Source organism: Cordyceps javanica, chromosome 3 (genome assembly GCF_051103115.1).
Source record: "Cordyceps javanica chromosome 3, complete sequence".
Lineage (NCBI taxonomy): Eukaryota > Fungi > Ascomycota > Sordariomycetes > Hypocreales > Cordycipitaceae > Cordyceps > Cordyceps javanica.
The window spans coordinates 4,694,502-4,717,272 of NC_139297.1; the positions used below are offsets into that span (position 1 = coordinate 4,694,502).

At 54.3% G+C, this 22,771-nt stretch overlaps 4 protein-coding genes across 4 annotated transcripts; 1 reads left to right on the plus strand and 3 right to left on the minus strand.

Moving 5' to 3' along the window:
• Window positions 1-715: 715 nt before the first annotated feature.
• Window positions 716-1,651, plus strand: V2A60_005603 (autophagy-related protein 101; the record flags this gene model as incomplete). The annotated part of the gene is made up of 2 exons (XM_083256912.1): window positions 716-1,310; window positions 1,461-1,651. 2 exons carry the CDS (start codon window positions 716-718, stop codon window positions 1,649-1,651), a joined length of 786 nt encoding a protein of 261 aa, XP_083113038.1.
• Window positions 1,652-2,445: 794 nt separating this feature from the next.
• Window positions 2,446-4,689, minus strand: V2A60_005604 (forkhead box transcription factor; the record flags this gene model as incomplete). The annotated part of the gene is made up of 1 exon (XM_083256913.1): window positions 2,446-4,689. The coding sequence occupies one exon, from the start codon at window positions 4,687-4,689 to the stop codon at window positions 2,446-2,448; it is 2,244 nt and encodes a 747-aa protein (XP_083113039.1).
• A 6,667-nt stretch (window positions 4,690-11,356) lies between these two features.
• On the minus strand, window positions 11,357-15,793 carry V2A60_005605 (uncharacterized protein; the record flags this gene model as incomplete). The annotated part of the gene is made up of 2 exons (XM_083256914.1): window positions 11,357-12,554; window positions 12,609-15,793. 2 exons carry the CDS (start codon window positions 15,791-15,793, stop codon window positions 11,357-11,359), a joined length of 4,383 nt encoding a protein of 1,460 aa, XP_083113040.1.
• An 800-nt stretch (window positions 15,794-16,593) lies between these two features.
• Window positions 16,594-20,190, minus strand: V2A60_005606 (uncharacterized protein; the record flags this gene model as incomplete). The annotated part of the gene is made up of 2 exons (XM_083256915.1): window positions 16,594-18,379; window positions 18,440-20,190. 2 exons carry the CDS (start codon window positions 20,188-20,190, stop codon window positions 16,594-16,596), a joined length of 3,537 nt encoding a protein of 1,178 aa, XP_083113041.1.
• Window positions 20,191-22,771: the final 2,581 nt, after the last annotated feature.

Below are 22,771 nucleotides of genomic sequence, written 5' to 3' on the forward strand. Positions count from 1 at the left end.
TTATTTCACCCCTCTGGTCCTTTGCTAGCAATCAACCATTCACGGAGCCCGCCCACCTGTAATACAGACAGATAAGCTCTCCTCTCACCCCGCTCCATTTCCGGCCAATCAACAGCGCTGTAAAAGTCAAAACCGTCCGACTCAGTGGGCTATCAGTAACCTCATCAGTGCTGTCGTTCTTTTTTTATGGGCTGCTACCAGTAATCAACCCCACCAGATAGGTGTAGGTACCTACTCATCTACCTAGCCAGGTAGCCCAGCTACCCAGCTGGCCTTCTCCCCCCTCCTCCCTCCCTCCTCCGTACCCTTTCTCCCTTCCCCCGCAGTGACGTCCTTGCGCCTTGGTTGTGCCCGCCGCCCTCCAGAAAGCGCAGCTGACTCCCATCATCTGCACCTCATTCCCTCAAACCCGCCGCTGCCGCTGCCGTCGCCTTCTTCTCCCCAACGCTACTCATCCCCCCCCCCTCCTCCTCCTCTCCCTCCTCCCTTTCTCGCATGAACAGTCATTCTCCCTTATGCTCGAATATCCTGCTCCCCAACCCGCGCGACACGTTTCCCAATTCTGTGCGCCGACAGAATTAAACTTCTGCGTACTGATAAGAACCGTTTAACCCCCCCAACCCTCACCGGTTTCCCCGATCGCGCCATCAACCGGTGCGCGTTCTCCTCCCCCCCGCCCCCTCATCGTCTTTTTTTTTCCTCACCACCAAGCAACATGGAGACCGCCACCACGACCACAACCACCACTACCGCCGCCGCTACCGCTGCCGCCGCGGCCGTGATCGACCCTCCCGAGTTCATTCTCGACGTCTTTGCCGACCCGCGCTCCGTCCGCGACGTCGTCCGCGCCATCCTGCACACCATCTTCTTCAACCGCTTCTTCCCCTCGGTCCACCCCTCGACGCGCGACGTCCTCGACCTGACCCTGCCCTACGTCGACGACGACGAGCTCGCCACCATGATTGAGCAGCGCGCCGCCGCCCTCGAGCGCCAGCTCGACGCCGAGCGCGCCGCCTCTTCTTCCTCCCCGTCCTCGTCGTCTTCGCCGAGCACCCCATCCTCCGCCACCGGCCTCGTCGGCTCCTCGCCCCGCCATCACCACTACACCTCGGCCGCCGCCGCCGCCGCCGCCAAAAACAGCAACACCACCGCCGTCACCAGCTCCTCGGCCAGCGGCGCCCGCGGTCAGATTTCCGTCCGCTTCTTCGAAAAGAGGCGCCGCAGAGCCTGGTTAGCGCGAGGCGACGAGGAGGTCTGCTGGGAATGCTGGACGGTCAAGGTTACCGTCGCCGAGCCGAGAACCGAATCTGGTGAGTTTTCTGTATTTTGGCTTTTTTTTTGTCCTGTTTCTGCTGCGCATCTCCCCCATCGGATCACTGTCCGAAGACAAATAAGGCGGGCGAGACGGAGAGGGGGGAAACTACTTGGGCAAAGGAGCATCAACTACTAACACAATTCAGAACGCGCCAAGGTTCGCCGAGCCATGGAGCAGACTCTCCTCACTACGGCCATGAAAATCGTCACCTTTGCCAACACACACAAGGACCACATCCCTCCCATCACCACCCAGGGCGGCAACCCCTTTCCTTGCAAGATTAGCATCGAGCAAAAGGAGAGCACAGGCTGGGCCGCGCGCATGCGCATCTACTAGTTTGTACCTCGTCGCCATCTCTTCCTTCATCACCCCGTCTTTTGTCGAGTCAATCAATTGTCTTGGTCAATTGACGACAATTCTTCTTTGTAATTAGAATTTCTTGCATGCTTTGGCGTCTGGAGCATATATAGACCGTTTATCGCTAGATACCCTTTCAAATCTACATTATACAAATCACCTCGGATCACGTTGCGACGACAGTGCCAGAAACAGTCAGGTTAACCAATTGATAAAATTTCAAATGTCATTCTTGGCCTTTAGGCCGGCTAATAATCAGACTAATCATAATCCTGTTCCCGTTCCGTTTCCTTGTCCCTTCCGTACACTACTCAAAACAAGAGAGCATCCTCAAACAGCGCATCAAAGAGTAGACAGAATACCTTCCGAAAAGAAAAAGATAAGAAAACATTATTAACCAAAAAAAAAAATAAGAAGAGAAGAAAAGGATACGTAGTCGAAGCAACAAAACACACAAAAGTAGAGCAAAACAACGCCAATGAACCAAGCGCCCCCTTCGGATGATAAACCTGCCATGATGAAAGAAAATAATTCCTCCCAATAAGGTTTTCCACTTTTCCGTTCAAAGTCAAAACATGCCATCGCCAACCGCAATAAGGCAAAGAAAAAAAACACGAAGAAGAAAAGCAACAAGCGGCCGCGAGGCCGAAAAGTATGTCGCCAGAATCACCTGGATCCTCTGCTCTAATTTGTACCAGCCGTCACCGCACAAGCTGTGCAGCGCGTGTCATTATTCATCAACATCATTACAAGACTTCTCGAGCCTCACTTCATTAGAATGCCGTCGAGTAGCTGCGCCCCAGAGCTGGCTTGGCAGCGCGGGCCGGCTTGGGTTGTTGAGAGCCCGACCCAATCTTCTGAAAGCCCTGGAGAATATCGAGGCCGCCAAATTCTGCGTTCTCATTGCCCGAGGCAAACTCGTTAGGGTCCATGGCGAGCGACCAAGCGTCGTCGCCCGACACCTCCAGCATGGCAGCAGAGAATTTGCTGGGCGACCCACGTGTGGGCGACTCCAGCATCTTGGAAGGAGAGCTCAGCCCCTCAAAGGCTTTGCTAGGGGTGTCGAGGAAGCGCAGAGGCGAGTGCTCGGGAACGCGGAGCAGAGGAGCAGAGGTAATCGACTTTTTTACCGAGCCCGTGAGCTGGTCTGTGCCAGACGACGAAACAGATCGTTCGAGGCGTCCTCGCTTGGCAGACCGTTTGACCGGAGAGCCCGAGTCCACAGAGCCAATGACAGGAAATGTGTTCTCGTCCAAGCCAGCAATGTCTTGGAAAATATCGAAATTGTTGACGTTGTTGGGCAAGTCATCAAAGGCGTAAAGAGTGTCGTCAAGATTGAATGCCGGGCTCCAAGGCAGAGCCTCCTCGCCGACGCCGGTGACGCGGCGAAGGGGCGACTGAAGCATGTGGCGCACCTTGTCGCGATGGATCCTCAAATTGGTATTGGGGGAAACAGAAGGAGGAGGGCGGACGGGGGGCTTCATCTTAACCACGGGAGTCAGAGGCAGCAGAGCTTGACCTTCGCAGGCCTGTCTCAGGGGCGAGGAAGAGACGGGGCCGTAGATGGACAGTGAGCGGGACTTGGTCGGGCTGAAGGGTGACGAGTGGCGCAGACGAGCAATCTCCTCCTCAGCACGGCCACGCTTAATGCGAGGACGATCGGCCTCCGAGGTCAAGAGCATGGCCTTTTGGTTGGGACGCATGGCAGAAGATTCGAGGGAGGAGATGTAGCCACTATCGTCCATTGAGGCGAATTTGCGCTTGTGGGAACGCGAAATGGACGAGGCGGGTTGGCCCGTCATGGGAGGAGGAGTGCCGCTTCGCTCTCCATGTCGGGGCACCGGTGGTGAGGAGTGCATGGTAGCAGGCAGAGGAGAGTACATGGCGTCGTGGGGCAGCTCGTTGTCGTGGCGGTCGTTGGCATCTTCAGGAGCGGCTGAGTCGGAAACCGGAATTGTGGCATCGGAGGAAATCTCGGCGGGCATGGGCAGAGTGGCCTGGGAAGTAGGCAGGGGCGGCAGGGTGGATCGGCGACGAGAGCCTTGTGGCGGCAGAGTAGGTTCGGAGAGGCCAATATTGGGGATGGAACGCATCGAGGGCTCGAGACGGGTAGACATGACGGGCAGGTTCTCGGCAGAAGGAGCCGACTTTCGCGGAGGCTTCTCCTTGAGGAACTGGTGCTCGGTGCCGGGCTCAATGCCCCAGTAGTTGCCCTTGCCAGGGTCATCCTTGGGCCGCTCAATCTTGATAAAGTTCTTGTGCAGGCTCAGATTATGGCGAATGCTATTTTGCCAGCCGGCATCGTCGGGTTTGTAAAAGGAGTAGTTGTCGCTGATCCACTTGTAAATCTGGGCGAGGGTGAGTCGACGCATGGGAGATCTTAGAATAGCCATGCCAATGAGCTGGGCATAACTGTGAGGAGGCTTGGTGCCATCGTCGGTAATGGGTGGGAAAGAGTCGTGAGGAGGCAGGGCATTATCATCCGTCTTTGACTTCTTGGCACGGGCATCTCGGATCGGGGCGGCATCCATGAGGCCTCGCTTGCCGTTCATGTTGGGTTTCTGCTGGTAGTAATTCTCCATGGAGATGTTGATTGTGGGAGGAGCGGGAAATATGTGCGGGTGGACATTTTCTTTGCCGAAGTTGAGTTCAAAGGTTGGTTTTTGGGGGCCCGTCTTGAACTTGGAGAGCTGCGGTCTCTTTTGGAGGTTGTCGGTGGTGTGGCGCTTGACCATGGGAGGCGCCATGGACACCATGTTGAGCCTGGCGCCTTGGGAAGACTTGAGAGGAGAGCGAGGGGAGGAAGACTTCGTTTTGTATGGCGAGTAGCCGGAGAAGGCAGAGGAAGGCGGGTCGAGAATGACGTTGGAGCTGGAAGCGCTTAGAGGACGACGTGGAGGACGAGTGACTGAGGGCATGGGGGCGTGGCTGGTCATGGGGCGCGAATTCTCAAACATGTCGTCTTGAAATATCTGGAGATTATCGTTGTGGCCGAAAAAACGCGTCGACTTGGCCATGGCGGCCAGGTCAATGGGGTGAGAGTTCGGAGGAGTGTAGCGCGGAGGCAAACGCGGCGTGTTTTAGCTAGAGTAGCGGGTTACGTGGTTAGCGGTCAAACGCGGTTGCGGGCATTCACGTTAACGTGGTAAGCCGGGGGGCGGTGCCGAAGACGCGATGCGGACGGCAACCAGCGAGGACAAAGGGAAAAAAAAAGAAGAGGAGGACGGGATAAGGTTATTTACCCAAAGATGATATTGTATGGTTGTGGGGCGCGTACAGAAGAAATCTGGGCACCGCCTCGCCGGGCAAGAAAGCCGAAGCGTGAATGAGAGCGTGCTGTTGCACTTTGAGAAAGCTGGAGTGGATTTTACGTGTCAGGGGCGTCGGAGCGGCGGCGTTGAAAGTAGTAGCAGATTTTGTTGGTGTTGAATCGGTGCGAATTGCAAATATAAAAAAGGGCGGTTGAGCGAAGTTGAGAATGGAAGCGAGAAGAAAAGGAAAAAAAGTCGACAAGTTTGGCGAGGGAAGAAAAAGAGCGAGCAATGGTGAAGAGGAGAAAAGATGTAGGAGGGGAGAGACGGCCGGGTGTAGGTGGAAGAGAAGGGAGGGATGGGGGAGGAGGGTAGATGATGATGGGTGGAGCGAGTGTGCAGGAGGAGAGCAGGCAGGAATAGATTGATCTAGCAGAGGGTCAGTGGGCATGGTTATAGCAGGTCATGGCTGGGCTATGGCAGGGTTGCAGCGAGCGTGTGCGCTGTGCGGAGTACGAAGCAGGTACCTAACCGTGCTAACCAAAACTTACGGGCGGGGGGGAGGGGTGAGAAAGAGGGAAGTGCAGCGAGCGGCCAATGTGCGAGGCCCTGCGGCCAACCAAGGCACAGACAGGTTACTTGTTAGAGCCGCCTCGTCAAGGCCTCAGACAGGTGCCTCAACTCAGTAAAACGACGAGCGGCCGGTTGGTGGATGGCCAGCGCCAGCGCCTTGCTCGGTGTGGTGGAGCTTTTGCAGCAGCGGCGACAGCAGTAGTACCAGTCAGTACCAGTGGCAGTGGCAGGAGCACCAGTGACAGAGGGAGGGAGTGCCAGCAGTGGGCAGTAGGTACTTACTGTACCTAGATGGTGGGCCAGCTGCAGCTTCTACAAGCACCTTGCCTACCTAGGTAGGTTGCCAAGCCATCTCTCTACCTATATCCTATCAGTATGCACATGCTGCTGCTTCGACCAGTCATGCATGAGCCGACCGGTGCTGCGCATTTTTGAGTGCCAGTCGGCGTGTCAGTCATGAATGGTCGGATAGGCCCTGCAGCAGGCAAAAGGCGCAGCCGCCCGAATTGGAATTGGTGTGGCTAATAACTTTGGGGGCGTGTGTCAGCGATTCACACAACGCCGAGAGAGAGCCATCACCTAACTTACTTGCAAGGCCAGCGTGCTACTGAGGTACCTCCCTGCAACCTCCCCCCCTCCCCGGGCCAAAAAAACCCATCCACCGTCCACTAAAAGGCCCCCCATTTGCGCCCATCAGCCAGCCCAGCCCAGCAGGGGGGGGGGCCTACACGCCTTGTCGACAGACGCCTGGCATGGCATGGCCCGCCCCGGCCTGCCCTGGCCAAGCCCAGTGACCAGCAGCATTCAATTCACTGCCCAAAGCCCGAGACCGCGTCCCACGGCCCAGACGAAGCGGGGTTCTGGGAATGCGCAGGAATTCATACTGGTACGCGCCGCCCACAGGGGTTTACTTGCTTTTACTCGAGGCCTCACCTCTTGTCATGTTTTACGCCAATCTGTCCTTGGCTTTTTTTTTTGGCCCATCTTGTTGCATTCTTCTGCTTCGTACAACTTAGTCAGTTCAGTCACGCCAAAGGCAAGATGAGATGATGGCGCAGGGGAGTTCATGATTTTGGCGGCAAGCTAGGTACCTCTCCATGCCAGCAGCTCGTCGGCTGCCACGTCTGTTCAGTCTCTTTCTTCGTCCCATTATTAGAGAGCACTCAGTAATAAGTATCACGGCAGAAGGGAGGGAGGGGAAAAAAGGAAAAAAACCATGTACACCATGTGGAGCTCCAGTTATGGATTCACGATCTCGATATGAAGCCACTTTAAAAAAAATGATGATAAAACCTGGTTTCGGATGCAGTGGGCGGCAGCCAATGATGTATGCCTGAATGAGCCGAGCTGGCACTAGCTGCTAGTTTAGAGTGCGGATTAGCTGTTTTGCAATGCGACGCGCGCCGCCGCAGGGCCAGCCAGCCCAGCCAGAGACTCGCACAAGGCCTTGGACGGGACAGCGGATTTTGTGTCATTTTTTTTACGGTTCCCAGCGTGTATGCAGCCTGTTCCTCGGTAATGTTGTGTTTTACATGGCCGTTTTTGTTCCTGCTTCTCTTCTTTACTTTTTTTTTTCCTTTCTTTTTTTTGGGAAGGTGTTAGATGTCCGTGATGCTCCCCGCCTTTTCCTTGCACGGTACGGAGCAGGAGTAAACTCTGTCTTGTTTCAACCTCCCTCGGCTTATTCTTCTCTAGTGAGAAAGAAACAGAAGAGAAAAGGTAGCAAAAAAGTGAGGGAAACCGAACAAGAATGAGGAGAGAAAAAAGAAAAAAGAGAAAAAAAAGAAAAAAAGAAACCTTGCATCACAAGACTAAAAGGAAGGAGGGGTTGTTGCGCCTTTCTGCCGAGGGTGGGGAGGGGCAGCTCACTATCACTCAACTCACTCACTCACTCACTCACTCACTCACTCGCACTCACACACACTTGAGCTCCTTGGCTCAAGCGTTCTTTGCTCTTCCACTCACACACACAGAATGACACACATGAACGCGCCGCACTCGGAACAGGTACCTGGATGATGGGCAGAACATGTGGTGAGACGAGCAGAGAGACGGGGGGGGACTCTGCGCGATATGAATGGACGGGATGCAGGATGAAACTCTGCAGACCCCGTTCGTGGCGGGAATTGATTCGTCGCCGCGCAATGGTTCAGCTGCCCACGAGCGAACGAACTAGGCAAGCTCTTGGGGACACCACCATCTCGAACCTTTTTTTGGAGGAGGAGGAGACGCGTCTGGGAAGACGCGTCGGTTTGTTTTGATTTACGCGAAAACGGACCAATCAGAAGCCGTCGCGAACCGCCGACATGTTGGCACACCAGTGACACCACCAGCTTCGGGCCTACTGAGTAAAAAGCTGCCTGCGCAGGCGGTTATAGCTTGCAGATTATAGCGGGTTATAGTGGTCCGGTAGAACCTTTGTAGCGCATTACAGCAAGTACGACTGCAGAAGATGACAGCGCATTGCCTACTGTTACTTGCACCTGTAGAGGATGCATTTGAGAGCATCATCATCATTATCATCAACAACATCACCGCTATCATCGCCACTATTGCCGCCACTACAATTCTCGTGCTCATCATATCCTACTACTCCTCCCAAACCCAATTTCAATATTATACTTGTGCATACCTAACTATACCGCCGCACCATGCTTCATTACCACACTTTGACAATAACTCAGACCATTCGCCTATCCGCCTATCCGACTATCTATCCGACTATCCGCCCAGTTGTCAACTTTTTTACACCTAGTCCTCCGTCTCTTTCCACCTCGTATCCTTGCAAACGTTGTCCAAGCCACAAACCACAAACTAGTTCAGCCCCAGTGGCCACATTCTGAATAATTTCAGTCCATGTTCTTTATGCTAATAAGTTAACTTGGGGGGGGGGGGCCCCTTCCTCCCACCTCGCGCGCTTGTCATCATATGATGTGCAGAGTCAATGCCGTCATCGTCCGTTTGCTAGCCCAGCTAGGGTATATTATGCATTACTCACTACTACCAAGTACGATTCGCTTATACCGAAAATGTGTATTAAAATGGGCAAAATGGGTAAAATGGGCGGTTCGGGTGCTGCTAATGTCCGGGATTTCTCGACATCACATGAAAAAAGACCAAATCAAACCATGGAACGCGAGAGAGAGAGAGATGGAGAAAAGGGCAAGAGATTGTTTCCTCCGCCATTGCCCGTCGCGCCCGCATTCCTACTTCGCCGTCCCGGCCTACTGGAATGGGACCCGGGCTCCTCTTCAAGGGGGGGGAGCCAACATGACCCAACACACACACGGCTCATTCGGAACCGAAGCAAAAATAAAAAAAAAAGCGATCCAGAGATCAAAGTCTGGAACAATGCCAAATTCTGTCTAGAAACGAAAAAGCGATGGGGAAATGGGCCATCAGAAAAAAGGGAAAATGTCACAAATCAGTGTTTCACCCGTCTGTCTTCCTTTTCTTTTTTCTTTTTTTTTCTACACTTATCCTCTGATCCTATCCATTGTACGGATCTGTCAAGTTTTGACAGATCAGTAAGTATACCTTCTTGTTGACTCAGGCCCTCACTGGCTACAGCCATGCCGTCGCCGCCGCCGCCGCCGCCGCCTTCCCCCCGCAACAGGCGCGTCATGTCAATGCAACTCGTGTTTCGTAAACAGCTCTGCTATATTCCAATTGAGTTATCACCATGCGCACACCTCTATCCCGAGTGGACGGTTCGACCTTGACCGCTCGCGTTTCATAGCCAAGAACTTGCATGAGCCACTCCAATCTCGGAGTTTTTTTTTTTTTTTTTTTTTTTTTTTTTTTTTTTTTTTTAGTTTTTTTCCTCCTCTTCTTCTTCGTCCTCTTCTTTCCCATGTGTCCAACAAGTACCATAGCTCCCATGAGGAGCTTTCCGCCAAGTATCATAGCTTTCCCCGGTTTGCCCGGACCAGGTACGGAATACTCGAGTCAGTTAAAATTCCATAAAAAAACGAAATTAATTATACGGGCCGGTTTCTTTTTTCTTATTCTTCTTTCCTCGCCTTCTAGAAACTACGATAGATTTTCTCATCTCGAAAAGCAGAGAAAAAGGAAAACTGTCAGGGGTAAAATCCCTTGACCTTTTCTCCCCCTGCATGCTTAATCGATGCACAAGTAGGCACCGAGATCCAGACTGAAACCGTGAACATGCCCTTTGGACACACCACACCCTGGTATACTCCGTAGAGAGACGCCTGCTGCGCCCACGGAGCCGCCGGTGGCCACTCTCGTCCCCCCCCCCGTCGTAATTTGCACTGCCTACCGAGCTGGATGCCAGATGAGATCACGAGGGCAACAAAAGACAACAGACAAGATGAACCTTGCTTGCGAGCCGCTCTTGTCTCTTGTTCCTGGGTCCCGTCCCGGACAAACATGGCATGGACAAAGAAAAAGAGGAACAAAAAAGGAACAAAATCTGACGACTTGACGCGTCAAACTGTCAACTCGAGCCCTCGTCCTATGATCCCAGCTCCCGAGAGGCTTTTGGTACAACCCAACCTGGTACTATTGTCAACTATTTAGGGGGGGGAGAAAGGTCCTGATACCCTCGGCGGACCACTGTGCCAGGTTTCGCAATCGCTTTGTCCTCATCATGGGGCAGGTTCGCCAGCGATCTGTGCAACTGGCCCATTTAGAAAATATCAATTACAGCATTCACTACGGATAGATTAGCAAAAAAATAGATGGGTAACAGAAGACAAACAACCATGACCAAAATGCTGCCTGATATTTCCCCCCTCCCCATGCTGTTTATGCTACGCTACAAAATCCCCTCTTCCAAATCGCGGGTGGTCGTGCATCCCGCGGCCACAAGACAGCCAGCCCACCACCCAATGAGCGAACCTCGTCATCTTGCAACTTTGAAGCTCCCCAGGTTCCCGTAGTCAAAAGGGGGGACGGGACGGGGGGGAAAGGAGGAGGCGGTCTGGCTCGTCACTCTGCATTATTAGTTATTTTCTTTGCCAGCACATTTCAAAACAGGGGACGGCATTATTTTTTAAAATGACTTGTTTTCTTGCTGCCCAACATCTCCTTTCCTTCCTTTGGCGGCGGCTTACAAGCTTCAGAAAGCAGCTCTAGCCAACGAACCATGACAGATTCGCCGCTCAAATCATCATACCAAGTACACCCCCCCCCACACCCCCCCCCCCCCCCCCCCCCCCCCCTCTGGTCCTCTCATATCTTTTTTTTTTGTTCTCTTGATTGCTTCTTTTTTTTATTTCTTTTTTCGCCTCTTGTGTTACTTACTCTTTAAAAAAAGGTCCCCCATCTATTTAAAAAAAAAGCAAACGGGAAACCGAGGCCAAAAGAGGGAGAATAATTTAAAAGAAAAAAAGCAAAAAAGGTCTTTGTTCGTCGTCATTTCATTTTATTAGTGCACGCACGCAAACCTCCCTTGTCCCAAAAAGCCACTCCCGCCCTGCATTTCTGCATCTCTCTATTGTGTTCGGCGCCGCCACAACAAGTTTCTGGACTTTTGCCGTTTGCTTTCTTTTTATTGCCCTCCCTAGGCAGAAAACTACAGTGTGTACCTTCACGAGCTTGAAAGAAAAAGGAAAGAAGAGAAAAAAGGCGGCCCTGTCTCCTTTACGTCCTCACACGGAAACATCTCGTTGCTTCACACAGGCAGCTCAACATCACATACACTTAGATGTACTCTTCAGGAATTTTTGAATTAGAAAGACGAAATCCTAATATGAATGAAAATCCGTTCTCTTGCGTTTTTCGCAGGGCACTTCCACACATCAACACATACATTACAAAGTAAAGAAACAAGAACAAGGTCGACCAAGTCTTCCAATCACGTCACATCCCCTCATATACACTCACCCCCGCCTGCCTAGCCCAGTACCTTGCCCACTGTCGGTCCAGAGCTCTCCTTGGTCTGCGTCTTCTTGAGCTTCATACCGCCCTGGATCTGGCTGAGGAACCCAGCTGGCGGACCAGCAGCCGGTGCCGATGCAGCAGGTGCGCTGCCGGGAGGCGGCGGAGGCGGTGGTGCGCCACCCGCAGGTGGTGGTGGTGGTGGTGGTGCACCGCCAGCAGGAGGAGGCGGAGGAGGGGGAGGAGCTGCCACGCCAGGCATAGGAGGCGGCGGCGGCGGCGCGTCGGTTGGTGCCCCCGAGTCACTGCTGCCAGGCATGGGAGGAGGAGGGGGCGGACCAGAAGGCGCATCCGAACCGGCACCGGGCATGGGGGGAGGGGGAGGGGGTGAGGCGATGGGTGCCTCTCTGGTCGGCGCTGGGCTGGCCGGCTTCGAATCCCTGCCGGCCGCAGAAAGCGGCCGCGGTGGTGCCATGGTACCAAACAGGATCGACGCGAGCTGTGCTGCATTGCCACCACCCGGGCGCTCATCGTCAGAGTCGTCAGAGTCGTCGTCCTTGTCCGAGCCCCAGTCCTCAGAGTCGGCCCTCTTGCGCGAGATAGGAGCCTGGGGGGGGGCAGCGGGGGCAGCAGAGCCGCCGCCTTGCTGGGTCATGCGGTGGAAAGGGTTCGTGGAGGCATCGGCCTGTGGTGTGGCCACCTTGGGCACGGGGGGGGCGGTCGCCGCAGGAGCGGCCACGGGAGAAGCGGCCGCAGAAGGGGTGGCCTCGGATGGGTGCGACATCATCTTCTTGTAGGGGTTCTTGCTTTCCGACTCGACCGGCGGCGACGTCACTATCGTCGGCGGCGGTGAGGAGACGGGCACTGGCGGTGGGGGTGGTGCAGATTTGGGCTCTTCTTCTAGGCTGCGCTCCGAAGATGCCATGGGCGTGGTCTGCTCCGGGCCGTCGTCGTCAGAAGAAGAGTCATCGTCCATGGCCTCCAGCTGACGCTGCAGCTCGAGCTCTCGTTGCTTGGCAGCTTCGGCTTCTGCTCGTCGGGCAGCGAGCTTGGCCTCTTTTTCTTTGGCCTCCGCCAAAGCAGCCTTCTTTTTCTTCTTTTCCTCTTCCTTGCGTAGTTTACCCTGTCTCACCTGCTCCTCCAAAGCTCTGAGGCGAGCCTCAGTAGCCTGTTGCTCATGGGCGTACTCGTCTTCTTCCTCCTTCACAGCATTCCTGACGTTCGTGTTAGTGCCGCAAGTCAAACTCGTTTGCTGTAGTAGTACATACTCCATTTTGCTAGCTTCCTGCTGCTGCTGGTGATGCTCTTCGGCAAGCTTCTGCTCCGCTGCTTGGGTCTCAGCAACGTCGCTCTTTGGTGCTTTTCGAGGGGGGGGAGGCGCCGGCTTAGGTGTCTCTGCAGGAGGTGGAGGAGGCGCACCTTGCTCATCGGCGAGCCTAGCACGACGTTCCGTCTCTCTGCGCGCGTCCTCCTCTTCCGCTTGCTTTAGCTTGGCGGCTCGCTCCGTCTTCTCGCGCTCAGCGCGTTGAGCCGCGCTCTCGCCTGGCTTGGAAGGAGCCTTGATACCGAGAGCAGCTAGACGCTCAGCCATGCGTTGCTCCGCTTGCTGCCGAATGAAGGCAGCACGCTCCTCGGGTGTTTTATAAGCGGCGTAGGAGCCACTAGCAGCGGAAGGCGTAGAGGTTCGTGACACAGACACGGGAGATTCAACACGAGCTGGCGCGGGAGCAGAGCGCTCCTGGCGTGGCTGCTCGGCCGCGGTAGCTCGAGTCGTGCGCTTGTCCTGGGACCGAACACGCGCCGCACGACTCTCGCGCTGGAGATCAAAGATGAAGTCGCGCACTTCATCTTCGACACCTAGAGCGTCCTCCCAGCGGCGCGTCTCGTGCTCGCTGCTCTTGTCACGGGCACCGTCCTTGAGATTGTCTTCAATACCGCGAGCAAACTCGCCGACACTTTCCTCAACATCTCGAACCATTCTTTCATTGCCTTCTTTCTCATGCTTCACCTTGATACTTTCTTCTTCCAGGCGCTTGGAGGCAGAGTCATCGTCAAAGGGAATGTCAACTTTCTTTCCCGTCAGAGCAGCAGTGCGCTGCTGCATCATAGCCTTGGCTCGTGCCTTGAGTCTATCAGATTCGGTGACAACGCCACCCGGACCAGTTCCAACAATTGTAGCAGCACTACCAGGGTTGGCTTTGGCGTCCTTCAGCCGGAAAAGCTCCAGTCTTGCGTCCATGATAGCCTTCTCAGTCTTGCGAACCTGCGAGGCTAGCTCGGGTACCTTGTCAAGGAGGTTCTGGAGTTGACGCTTCAGAGCACGCCTCTCAGCATCAGAGTCACCGCCAACCAGAGAGGCGTTGGGGTGAGCATCAATGTCTCCTTGGATACGTCGGATGCGTCGGTACAGCTCCTCTGATTCGCGACGATCGCGCCTATCCAGGACATCGTCCTCCTCCATATTCTTCTCATCTTGGAAGTCCATGGCATCAAGAAGTACCTCCTTCTCCTTAATCTTCTTTCGGAGCTGATCCATGGTAAGCTCATCGTTGGAACCAACAGACGATGGTGATTCGGAACGCTCTGCAGCGTTGTGGCCTACTCTGCGGCGGGCACTAGACTTGTAGCCGAAGCTCTCGTCGTCATTTCGGAATACAGTGGCATCTTTGCGCCCAGCGGTAGTGGGGGAGTTGTTTCCACGCAGTGAACGGTTCTTCATGTAACTGACGCCGGTCTTTTGTGGAAGCAGAGCAGCGCCAGAGTCCTTACGAAAGTTGGACTCCTCATGCAGCATGTTCTTGAGCGTGCCAATCGATCGGCTAAAGTTGCGCGTAGAGGGAGGGACAAGTTCGGGGGGCAAGTTGTTGGGGATAGGGTAGCCGTTCAGCTTTCGGTAAATCAAATGCATAGCGACAGCGAATTCGTCAAGATCCAGGCGGCCCTTGTTACCGTGATCTGCTAGTGTCCAAATACGCTCCAGGTCGGGCTTCTCGAGACCACTCTGACCAAAAATCTCAATAGCTTGGCTTCCCAGGATGTGTCCCTTGCCAAAGCCATCCCATGCTCGGAAAAGAGAATCATATCGTGTCTTCTCCTCCTTTGTGATTGCCCACGGGATGACAGCATTACCCTGCAGGCCTTGGGTAGTAAAGGTGCCACCTTCACGGCCTTGTTGAGGCATCATTTGGGCTTGCAACGCGTCAATGTTGGGCAGTCCAGACGAAGGAGCATTGACAAGACCCCATTGCCCCGGTGCACCTGTCGGCTGGGCATTCAACGGCATAGCCATGCTGCCTTGATTATAACCCGTTGGCATAGGCGGCATCGGTGGTCTTGGGCCAGCATAACCAGTCGCTTGGGGATTCTGCATGCTAGGGTAGCCAGTCGCCTGTGGCTGCATACTCTGGGTTTGTCCGCCAAAGCCTGTCTGTTGAGTAGGGAAACCTGTCATTTGCGATTGCAAAATCTGGGCATTGGAAGGCTGGGGCTGGGATTGCTGTGCGGTGGGTTGATTGTTGGACTGAAAGTCCGGCTTGTTCGTCGCCGCCAGTGCTGAGCCCCCAGATTCGTCAACGACGCTGAAACCGATGATATCGACCATGCTCGAGACTTCGTTCCTGATGTTTTCGGGCAGCATCTGAGGAAGAGTCTTGCCGGATAGCCTCAGGTTGCAGAGATACATAGCCAGAGCAAATTCAGGAAAGTAAAGCTCCCCAGCTCTCGTGGTGTCTGACAGGGTCCAGATATGTGAGAGCGAGTCACCGTCGAGTTTCGAGCGAAGGAGAAGATCGCGCGCGCGATCGCCAGACATGGTGCTGGAGCTTTCACCCACGGCTGACTTGAAAAGAGTTTCAAATTGCGCCTGGTCCTTGGCGGTGATGAACGACAAACGAATGTTGGGAATCTTGTTCGTCTTGGCCGGCCGAGTCTCCTGCGGGCGCGAGGATGCACCGGCCGCCTGGAACGAGGCAGCCATCTGGCTAAACCCGGTAGGCTGGGGTTTTACAGGGGCGGGCGGCGGTTGCGTAGGACCAGCACCCTGCTGCGGCGACACGGAAAAGCCCGTCGCTTGAGTGGACTGGAAACTCTGCTGCTGCGGCTGCTGTTGCTGCTGCTGCTGCAGAAATTGCGACTGGTATTGGTTCGGTATCGACGGCACTGGCGGCGGCGGCGCGCCAGCGTTGAACCCCTGTGAGGGATAGCCCGTATACTGCTGCTGGAGAGGCTGCGACTGTTGCGGCATGCCAGTCGGTTGGGCTTGCATCGGGTATCCGGTGAACTGCTGCTGCATTGGCTGCTGCTGCTGCTGCGGTTGCTGCTGTGGTTGGCCATAGCCTGTCGGCTGAGGAGCGAACGGGCTGGGTTGCTGTTGTTGCTGCTGGCCCATGTTGCTGAAGCCCCCTCCATACTGCTGGCCTCCTGGCTGCTGCTGTTGTCCAAAGTTGGAATACATTGTTGAAGCGTTTCGGTATCGGTGGTCCGGTCGCTATACAGTGACAACTGGCTTCCGAGAGGCTTCAATGGCTCGGATAATCAGGATCTGGTCGTGGAGCAGAAGCGCAACCCGTGGGTTAGTTTCGGCGGCTCGGATGAGCTGGGGGGGGGTAGATGACGGCCCAGGGGTACGGACGTCAGCTTTCACGCCAGGCGCTGCGTCGGCAAACGGAAATTCAGACTGAGCAAAGGAGAAGTGAAGAAAGCGACTAGGGTCTGCGTCGCTGTGAGGCATGAAAAGACAGGCCTACAGGGTGCAGAACCAAATCAACAACAATGTGGGTGGAAAAGACAGTGTGAGGTGTAGAGTGCTAGATGACGAAAGCTACCTACCGAGACATACTTAGTAAGGTAAGGTAGACAGCCTGTCGGGCGGGACGGTGGCTCAGCTGTGGCTTTGCTGACTACGCTGACACATTAAACGGAAAAGAAAGGTACGTACCTATCCATCAGAGCTACTTACCTACTGGTAACCATCACAGTCAACCGATTTCTCAAAGCACGCTCCATTGCATTGTACTAAAATAAATCTACCCTTGGGTATTAATCATTCGTAGTCAAAGCACTAAAAGGGTATCGATTTTTCGCCAAGACAGGCATGGCAAGCTGTGAAAAGACAATCGCGTACAATCCTCCCTCTTCCATAGGAGGACTGATAAGAAAAACCCAAAGACTCCCTTTACTAAACACACTGTACAAACGCTGGATATAGAATCAAAGTAGAGAGACCTCCCTCCCCATCGCCCGGTATTATATACGCTACGTAAATGTCTTTGTCGCTTCATGGGCTTGTTCCTCCTCCTCAATCCGGTCTGTCGGGTCTCCTTGAAATCGTCGGTAGCGCTTCATCTGGAGGCCAACATCCGCATCTTGACCATCGGCATAGGTATAATTATGCTCGGGGCTGTCACCATATGCATTCCACTGCTCCTGGCTGTTCCGCAGGCCCGGCTCAGCCCCTACCCCGTAATCGACATCAAGTGGTGTCGCAGCGCCAGCTTCGCTGCTGCCAGCTTCGCTACTGCCAGCTTCGCTACTGGGGCTCGCAGCGGCTTCGCTCGAGCCAACAGAGTCTGGTCGTTCCGCCGTAGATCTGCTAGAGTTGGTACGAGCGTGCAGACTCACCCTCTGCGAGGCGTCGGCGCTGCGTCTCATCGCGACTATTCGGAGCCCTTCATAGTCCTCCGCCGCAAGGCCACCAAAAACCGCCGCAAACACACCGTCACCCTCAACAGAGTTTTGGCTCATTGACGCAGCATCTGAAGTAATCAAGTCGACATGGCTTCGAAGGTTGTCGTCTGTGATACTCTGCAGATGCAGGATAGCATGATCCCATTCGCCCTTCAGTTCCTGTATCAAGCTCGCGTCTTGCTGAGCCTGGCTGTTCTTGTCGGACCTGAAACGGGACATCATCGACGGTCGTTTGACTGGTGCTGGGGTTGCCGCATCGTTAACGGACTTCTCTATCGTACGATCAAGTTCCTGAGTTGTGAATGCAGAAAAGTTCCGTATCGACGTGTTGCCTTCGAGGTTTGTGATAAGAAACCGCAAATTTGACAATGTCAAGTCGTTTGACGAGCAATCAACTGTTCGGAGGGTTTTGTTCACGGCGAGCGCCTCTGCAAAATCACCCACATTAATATTGAGCATTTGACTGCGGACCCGGAGGTGCTCAATTCGTTTGTTGTGGCGAATTCCACCGAGAGCTCGCGAGAATCCTCTTCCAAGCCTTCCCTCATCGAGCTTGGAGTCGTATCCTGACATGTCCAAGTAACGAACTGAAGTGTTATTTGCCAAGAAATCGAAAACAGCCTGACAGGCTGTTTCACTAGCAGCATCAGGAGTTGACGTGCCAGCCAAGCTGAGGCACTGGATGGAGGTATTCAGCGCCAGCGCACGAAGCAGCTTGACATAGCTTTCTTCGCGAGTGAACTCGATCATTTGCAGAAACAGGCACCAGGGACCAAACCCAGCACTGATGGCATCACAGAGATCCGCAACTCCGGCGTCAATGTGATTTGAGTCTACGTACACTTCCATTTCGCGGGCCGATCCCATGCTACGGAAGAGTCGGCCAAGGTGAAACCCATTCAGCCCGGAGCAATTGAGCCGCAATCTTCGAAGCGAGTGTGAACTGCTTACAGACAGATATTTGGCGAGGCTGTCGACTGTAGCATCATTCAGCATAATGCCAGACAAATCTATTTCCTGGAGCTGCCAGTTCGTCATGGCCTCTTCGTCAAAGAGTGATACACCCGTCGCAAGACGCACGTTTCGGGCGATGCAGAGCTTCGTAACGCTGCGTAGATGGCTGAGAGCATTACAAACAGTTTCAAACTGGGCGATTCCGGGGTTATTTGACAAGTCGATTATCTCCAGGGAGTCTGCTTGATGGTCCAGTGACTTCCAGATATCGCATAATCCAAACTCGCCGAGCCCACACTCAGCAAGCTCGAGGCGTCGAAGTCGCACGTGATGAAGGCTTAGAGTATCGCTCAATTCATCGGCATCCGGGGATGAGATGGGGTTGTGGGAGAGCACAATGCTATGGCAGTGAGTCAGCTGTCGCCGGAGCAGTTCCATGATCGGACGCAGCAACTCTGACGTTTTCCGCTCGAACTCGGGGGCATCGGAAGGTATGCGGCGGCGGCGCTTTTTGGGATCATACAAGCCGAGAACGTTCGAGAGGTTGATCGAGCGAAGAGAATCCGAAGCAAAAAGCAGGGAGTGGATTTCTTGTCCGAGAACAGATGCTTGCGACATGATGTCATACAAATCATCGGGCAAGCGAACACGATTCGCGGACGCAGTAACGACTGAGTCTCCGTTTTGTGTAAAGTCTAGCTGAATGGCTAACGGGCTTAGGTTGACATTGGCGAAAGAGACTGCTTTGAAAAACCCATTGTATCGCAGAGCTCTGAAAACAGCCAGAAGCTGAAGGGGGGAATAGGGCTTGTCATGAGACGGCAGGAGGCAAAAGCAGGGCTGCGATGGCGTGTTCCAGTCAATTTTCCAGATTGGCATGGAAACGCCGAAGGCTACACAGTAAGCGGGCAGGCTGATATCAAAGCCACCCAAGTCGTTGCCAGAGGTGAGTTGTAGAGGGGGAGATAGACCACGAATGTCAAAAATGGCTTGTTGAAGATGCTGGGGCCAGGTAGGCTTCAAGATTCTGTCCATCTTGATGATTGTCTCGATGATACGACGATAATGGACACTCGCTAGCGTGAGACGTGTCTCTTTTCCAAAAGGAACTCGGAAACACATGACGAAGGTTTGCTCATGAGTTGCGACGGAGGCTTGAAATTTGCTTAGCGTGACGGTGCCAAAGGAAAGTACTTTGGCCATGAGGTCGCCCGCGGGCGTAGCATGATCTGATCTGAGGACCTCGATAATGTAGCACAGAAAAGGGCCGATAGCCAAATAGAAAGAAGGTCCTCCGTCGCTCGAGTTGGTAATGTCATCGGCGGGTGCTTTGGCCGAGGGAGAGACGCGGCGCACGATAGGGAAAACGGTTATCTTGGAGTCGTCATTCGCAGTCTCTGTAGAGCGGACAATGTGATGTATCCTTTCTCTGACATTGTCTGGAATGCTTCCGGATGGGGGACTCTGGCGTAGCTTTTGTCTGCAGGTGCGGTGCAGCAGCACAAGCCACTCGTCCCTATCCTTGGCCGTATTGAAGGAAAGTAGTGTGCGGCAATACGCGAGCCGGGGGGCAGGCGATGACCACCAGACATCAACCCCGTGGAAGACGGTGGGGTCAATGAAGACGGCTACCACCGCTGCAAGAGGCACCTCGAGGCGATGGTCAGCCGCGGCGCTTGCCTTGCTAGAAAGGGAAGCGGAAGATACTGATCGGCCAATAGTCGGCTCTTCCTGGGCTGCAAGTTGGGGGTAAGTGACGCGGGCTGCCTCGAAACTTGCAAATCTCGAGAGGCACTGGTCCGTCAAAACAATGTACTCGGAGCGAGGCTTGCGGCTAGAGGAATCTTGTTTCAGCGAGCCGCGCTTAAGGATTGCCATGGAGCTATGAACTGAGTCTAGAAGAGGGCTCGGGCTGGTATCCGCCGGCGAATGCGTTGAAGAATCGCGGGATACTCGACGGTGTAATCGTTCGATCATAGAGCTGGAACTCGAGGGCGTCTTTTGCAGGCGTCGTTGTGAATTGGAGCTTCGCGAGGGCATGGTAGGCACGGAATCGATAGACGAGTTGCTAAGCGAGCGTAATGCTTTCGTGAGCACACGCGGTTTCTTGCCAGCAGCACTGTCTGAGTCTTGAGGCGTCAAGGAGGGCGAAGGAGGCTTATCGCAATTGCTGGCGATAGAGCCTCGGCGCCTCCAGCGTTCGACGCTCATGGTTGAGATTTGAGCCAATTGGCTTTGGTATAGTATAAGAAGCTCAAGAGACGACGGGCGTGAAGGATTATTGGCGGGCACAAATGTTCTCAATTAGTGGTGGGCAGTCATGCCGGCACGCCAGGCGTGAGCGCTCTCGACCAGCTTGGAGCGACGAGGTTCGGGTTGGCTCGAGGCCGTTTTTTCTCGATCAGGATTATATTATGCTGACGATATTTTTGTACGGATGCTGTGGAATTCTGTCCTGATACCAACAAGTGCGTTCTGTCTCGGGCGACTGCAATGTCTTGGAAAGTTAAGTCGCGGCAGATGCTCCGGTTGCGCCTCGAAGATGGCGGCTGGCAGGCACTTCGAGGTATGGTCCAGGCAAAGGACGCGGAAGGAAACAGCAAGAGAAGAGGAGCAAGCCCGACAGAAGACGAAGAGGAGCGCGATCAACAGACGAAGCAAAGGGAATAAACAGAACAGGCGATGGGAGGACAGCTAGCGGCAAGGGGGCTAGGGCAGCAGGGTCACCAATGGGCAGATAAAGGAAGTAGTAAAACAAGACGAGAAAGCGTATCAGTATGGCAAAGGCTGGGGCTAGTATGGCACGCAAGCAAGGCTCTCGGGGGGAGGGAGGCTGGAACTCTAGGACGAAGTAGTCGAAGCGAGCCGGATCGAGAGCAGGGCCAAGGTGCTCGGCAGGCAGGTAGGCAGTAGGTAGGCAGGTAGGTGTAGGCCTGGAGCACGCGGCGGCCTTGGTACGGCCTTGGTTATCGAGGTGTATTCTGGGCCAAGGCAAGACTGGCAGAGATGATGAAGGCGCTAGCGCGGCGCGGCGTGGGAAGCTAGTGCGAGCGAGCAAACTGGTGGCGACAAGAAAAAGACTCAGATGCTGAGGCAGAGGCAGAGACAGAGACAGAGACAGACGAGGACGAGGAGGACGAGGCTAGCAAGGGCCAAGGGGAGAAGAAATATAGCAGTAGCGCGATGGATAAGGACTAAAAGCGACGAGAGTGACGAAAGACGAGCGGGCCGATGTGGAGATGCGTCAAGGGCGGGCTGGCTCGGATGGGAGTGTGGATAATGGTGGACAAGAGCGAAAACCCGGTTGTGGAGGGATGGGAGAGTGTGCCAGAGAGTGGTGATGTTTGCAATGGTGGTTTCTAGAGGCGCCTTTTGTTGTTGGCGGGTAAATTTTGGGTGCCTGATGTACTCGGTACCACATTAGTTAGCATGTACGAAGATGTGCCTGTCAAGGGTGGTGTGGTGGCTGCTGATGGTTGGGTGGATGAGCTTGGGTGACTGGCTGCAAACGTCGGCAAGTGCATGGTCCAGGCAGGGGGGCGAGGGCCAAGTTCCGGGGGTCACGGCAGGACTTTTTAGTGGTCCGGGATGCTATAAACAGCCATCGCTGTGGTGCCACTCGAGTTTGAAAGAATACGTCAGCGGCTCAGCACCGCAGACTAGGTTTGTATGCACGATGGCGGCTGCGACTGGCATGGCTCACTCTTGTTGAATTCTTTCTCTCTTTCACTTTTCTTTCGGTGCATAGACCCATCTCGAAGCGATGGTGTAAAATGACCAGTTGACAATCAGTTACTCTGGCGGTTGCAAATGTAATCGGACTACTTAACTTACTCCGTGCGACAGGCATTGTCCAGCGGCTGTTCGAACTTAACAGTACCTACGAATCGGTAGATCAGTAAGTACTTACCTACTCACCTTGAGTACCCAAGAAAGTACCTAAGTTAAGAACTTACCTAAGGTATCTACGTACTTAGGTGTCTAGGTAACTTGAGGGTGTACCTGCGTACCAGGGACTTGGGCCGCTGCGTGCGTCCAGATGCCAAACTACTTACCTAGGTACGTAATCAGTGCTACTTCAGAATGCTGGCGCGCGCCGCGCCGGTACCCGTCAAGTACTTACTTAGCAGGCGCTCTCTGTTGGGTTCCTCCTTGCTTAACCTATAAGTACCTACCTACCTTAACTAGTGCCTACCTAGGTAAATACCTACTTATCCACTCATCTTGCGCTGCTGGGTTCTCCGTACATTTGTCGACTGCAAGTCTGCAACAGCCATACTGCCTCGACGAGGCTTTTCCAACGACAGGTAACGTGCAATCCTAAAACTCAAAACGTAATCCGTACCAAGAGTCGCGACAGGATCGACGAGACATGGAGATTACGACAGCCCATCACTCACCCTGCCTGCCAAGTTTATCGGTGCATCCCACGGCAACGTCTCACAAGTCCCTCCCAACCCGTACCCAGCCCCAGCTCCCAGCGTCATTCCCCCCCCCAGCCTCAGTCAGTCCGCAATGCACATGCGTGCCCGGGCTCCTTCATGGCCAACCGACGGCCATCTGATACTCATGCTTGCGCAAAGACCACTTTGTTATCCTACCATGCCACGACGTGGGCAGCCGAGCCCCAACCCTGCCTTGTGACCCGAATCTGTTTGAACTCATATAACCAGCATGACCAGGTAGGGGCCACGATCAGGGTATCTACCTATACGGCTGGCCGCCCTGCGTGCTTGGACTCACAATAGGAAACAGATTTTGCTGCGCATCGTCCATCCATCCATCGACTGGC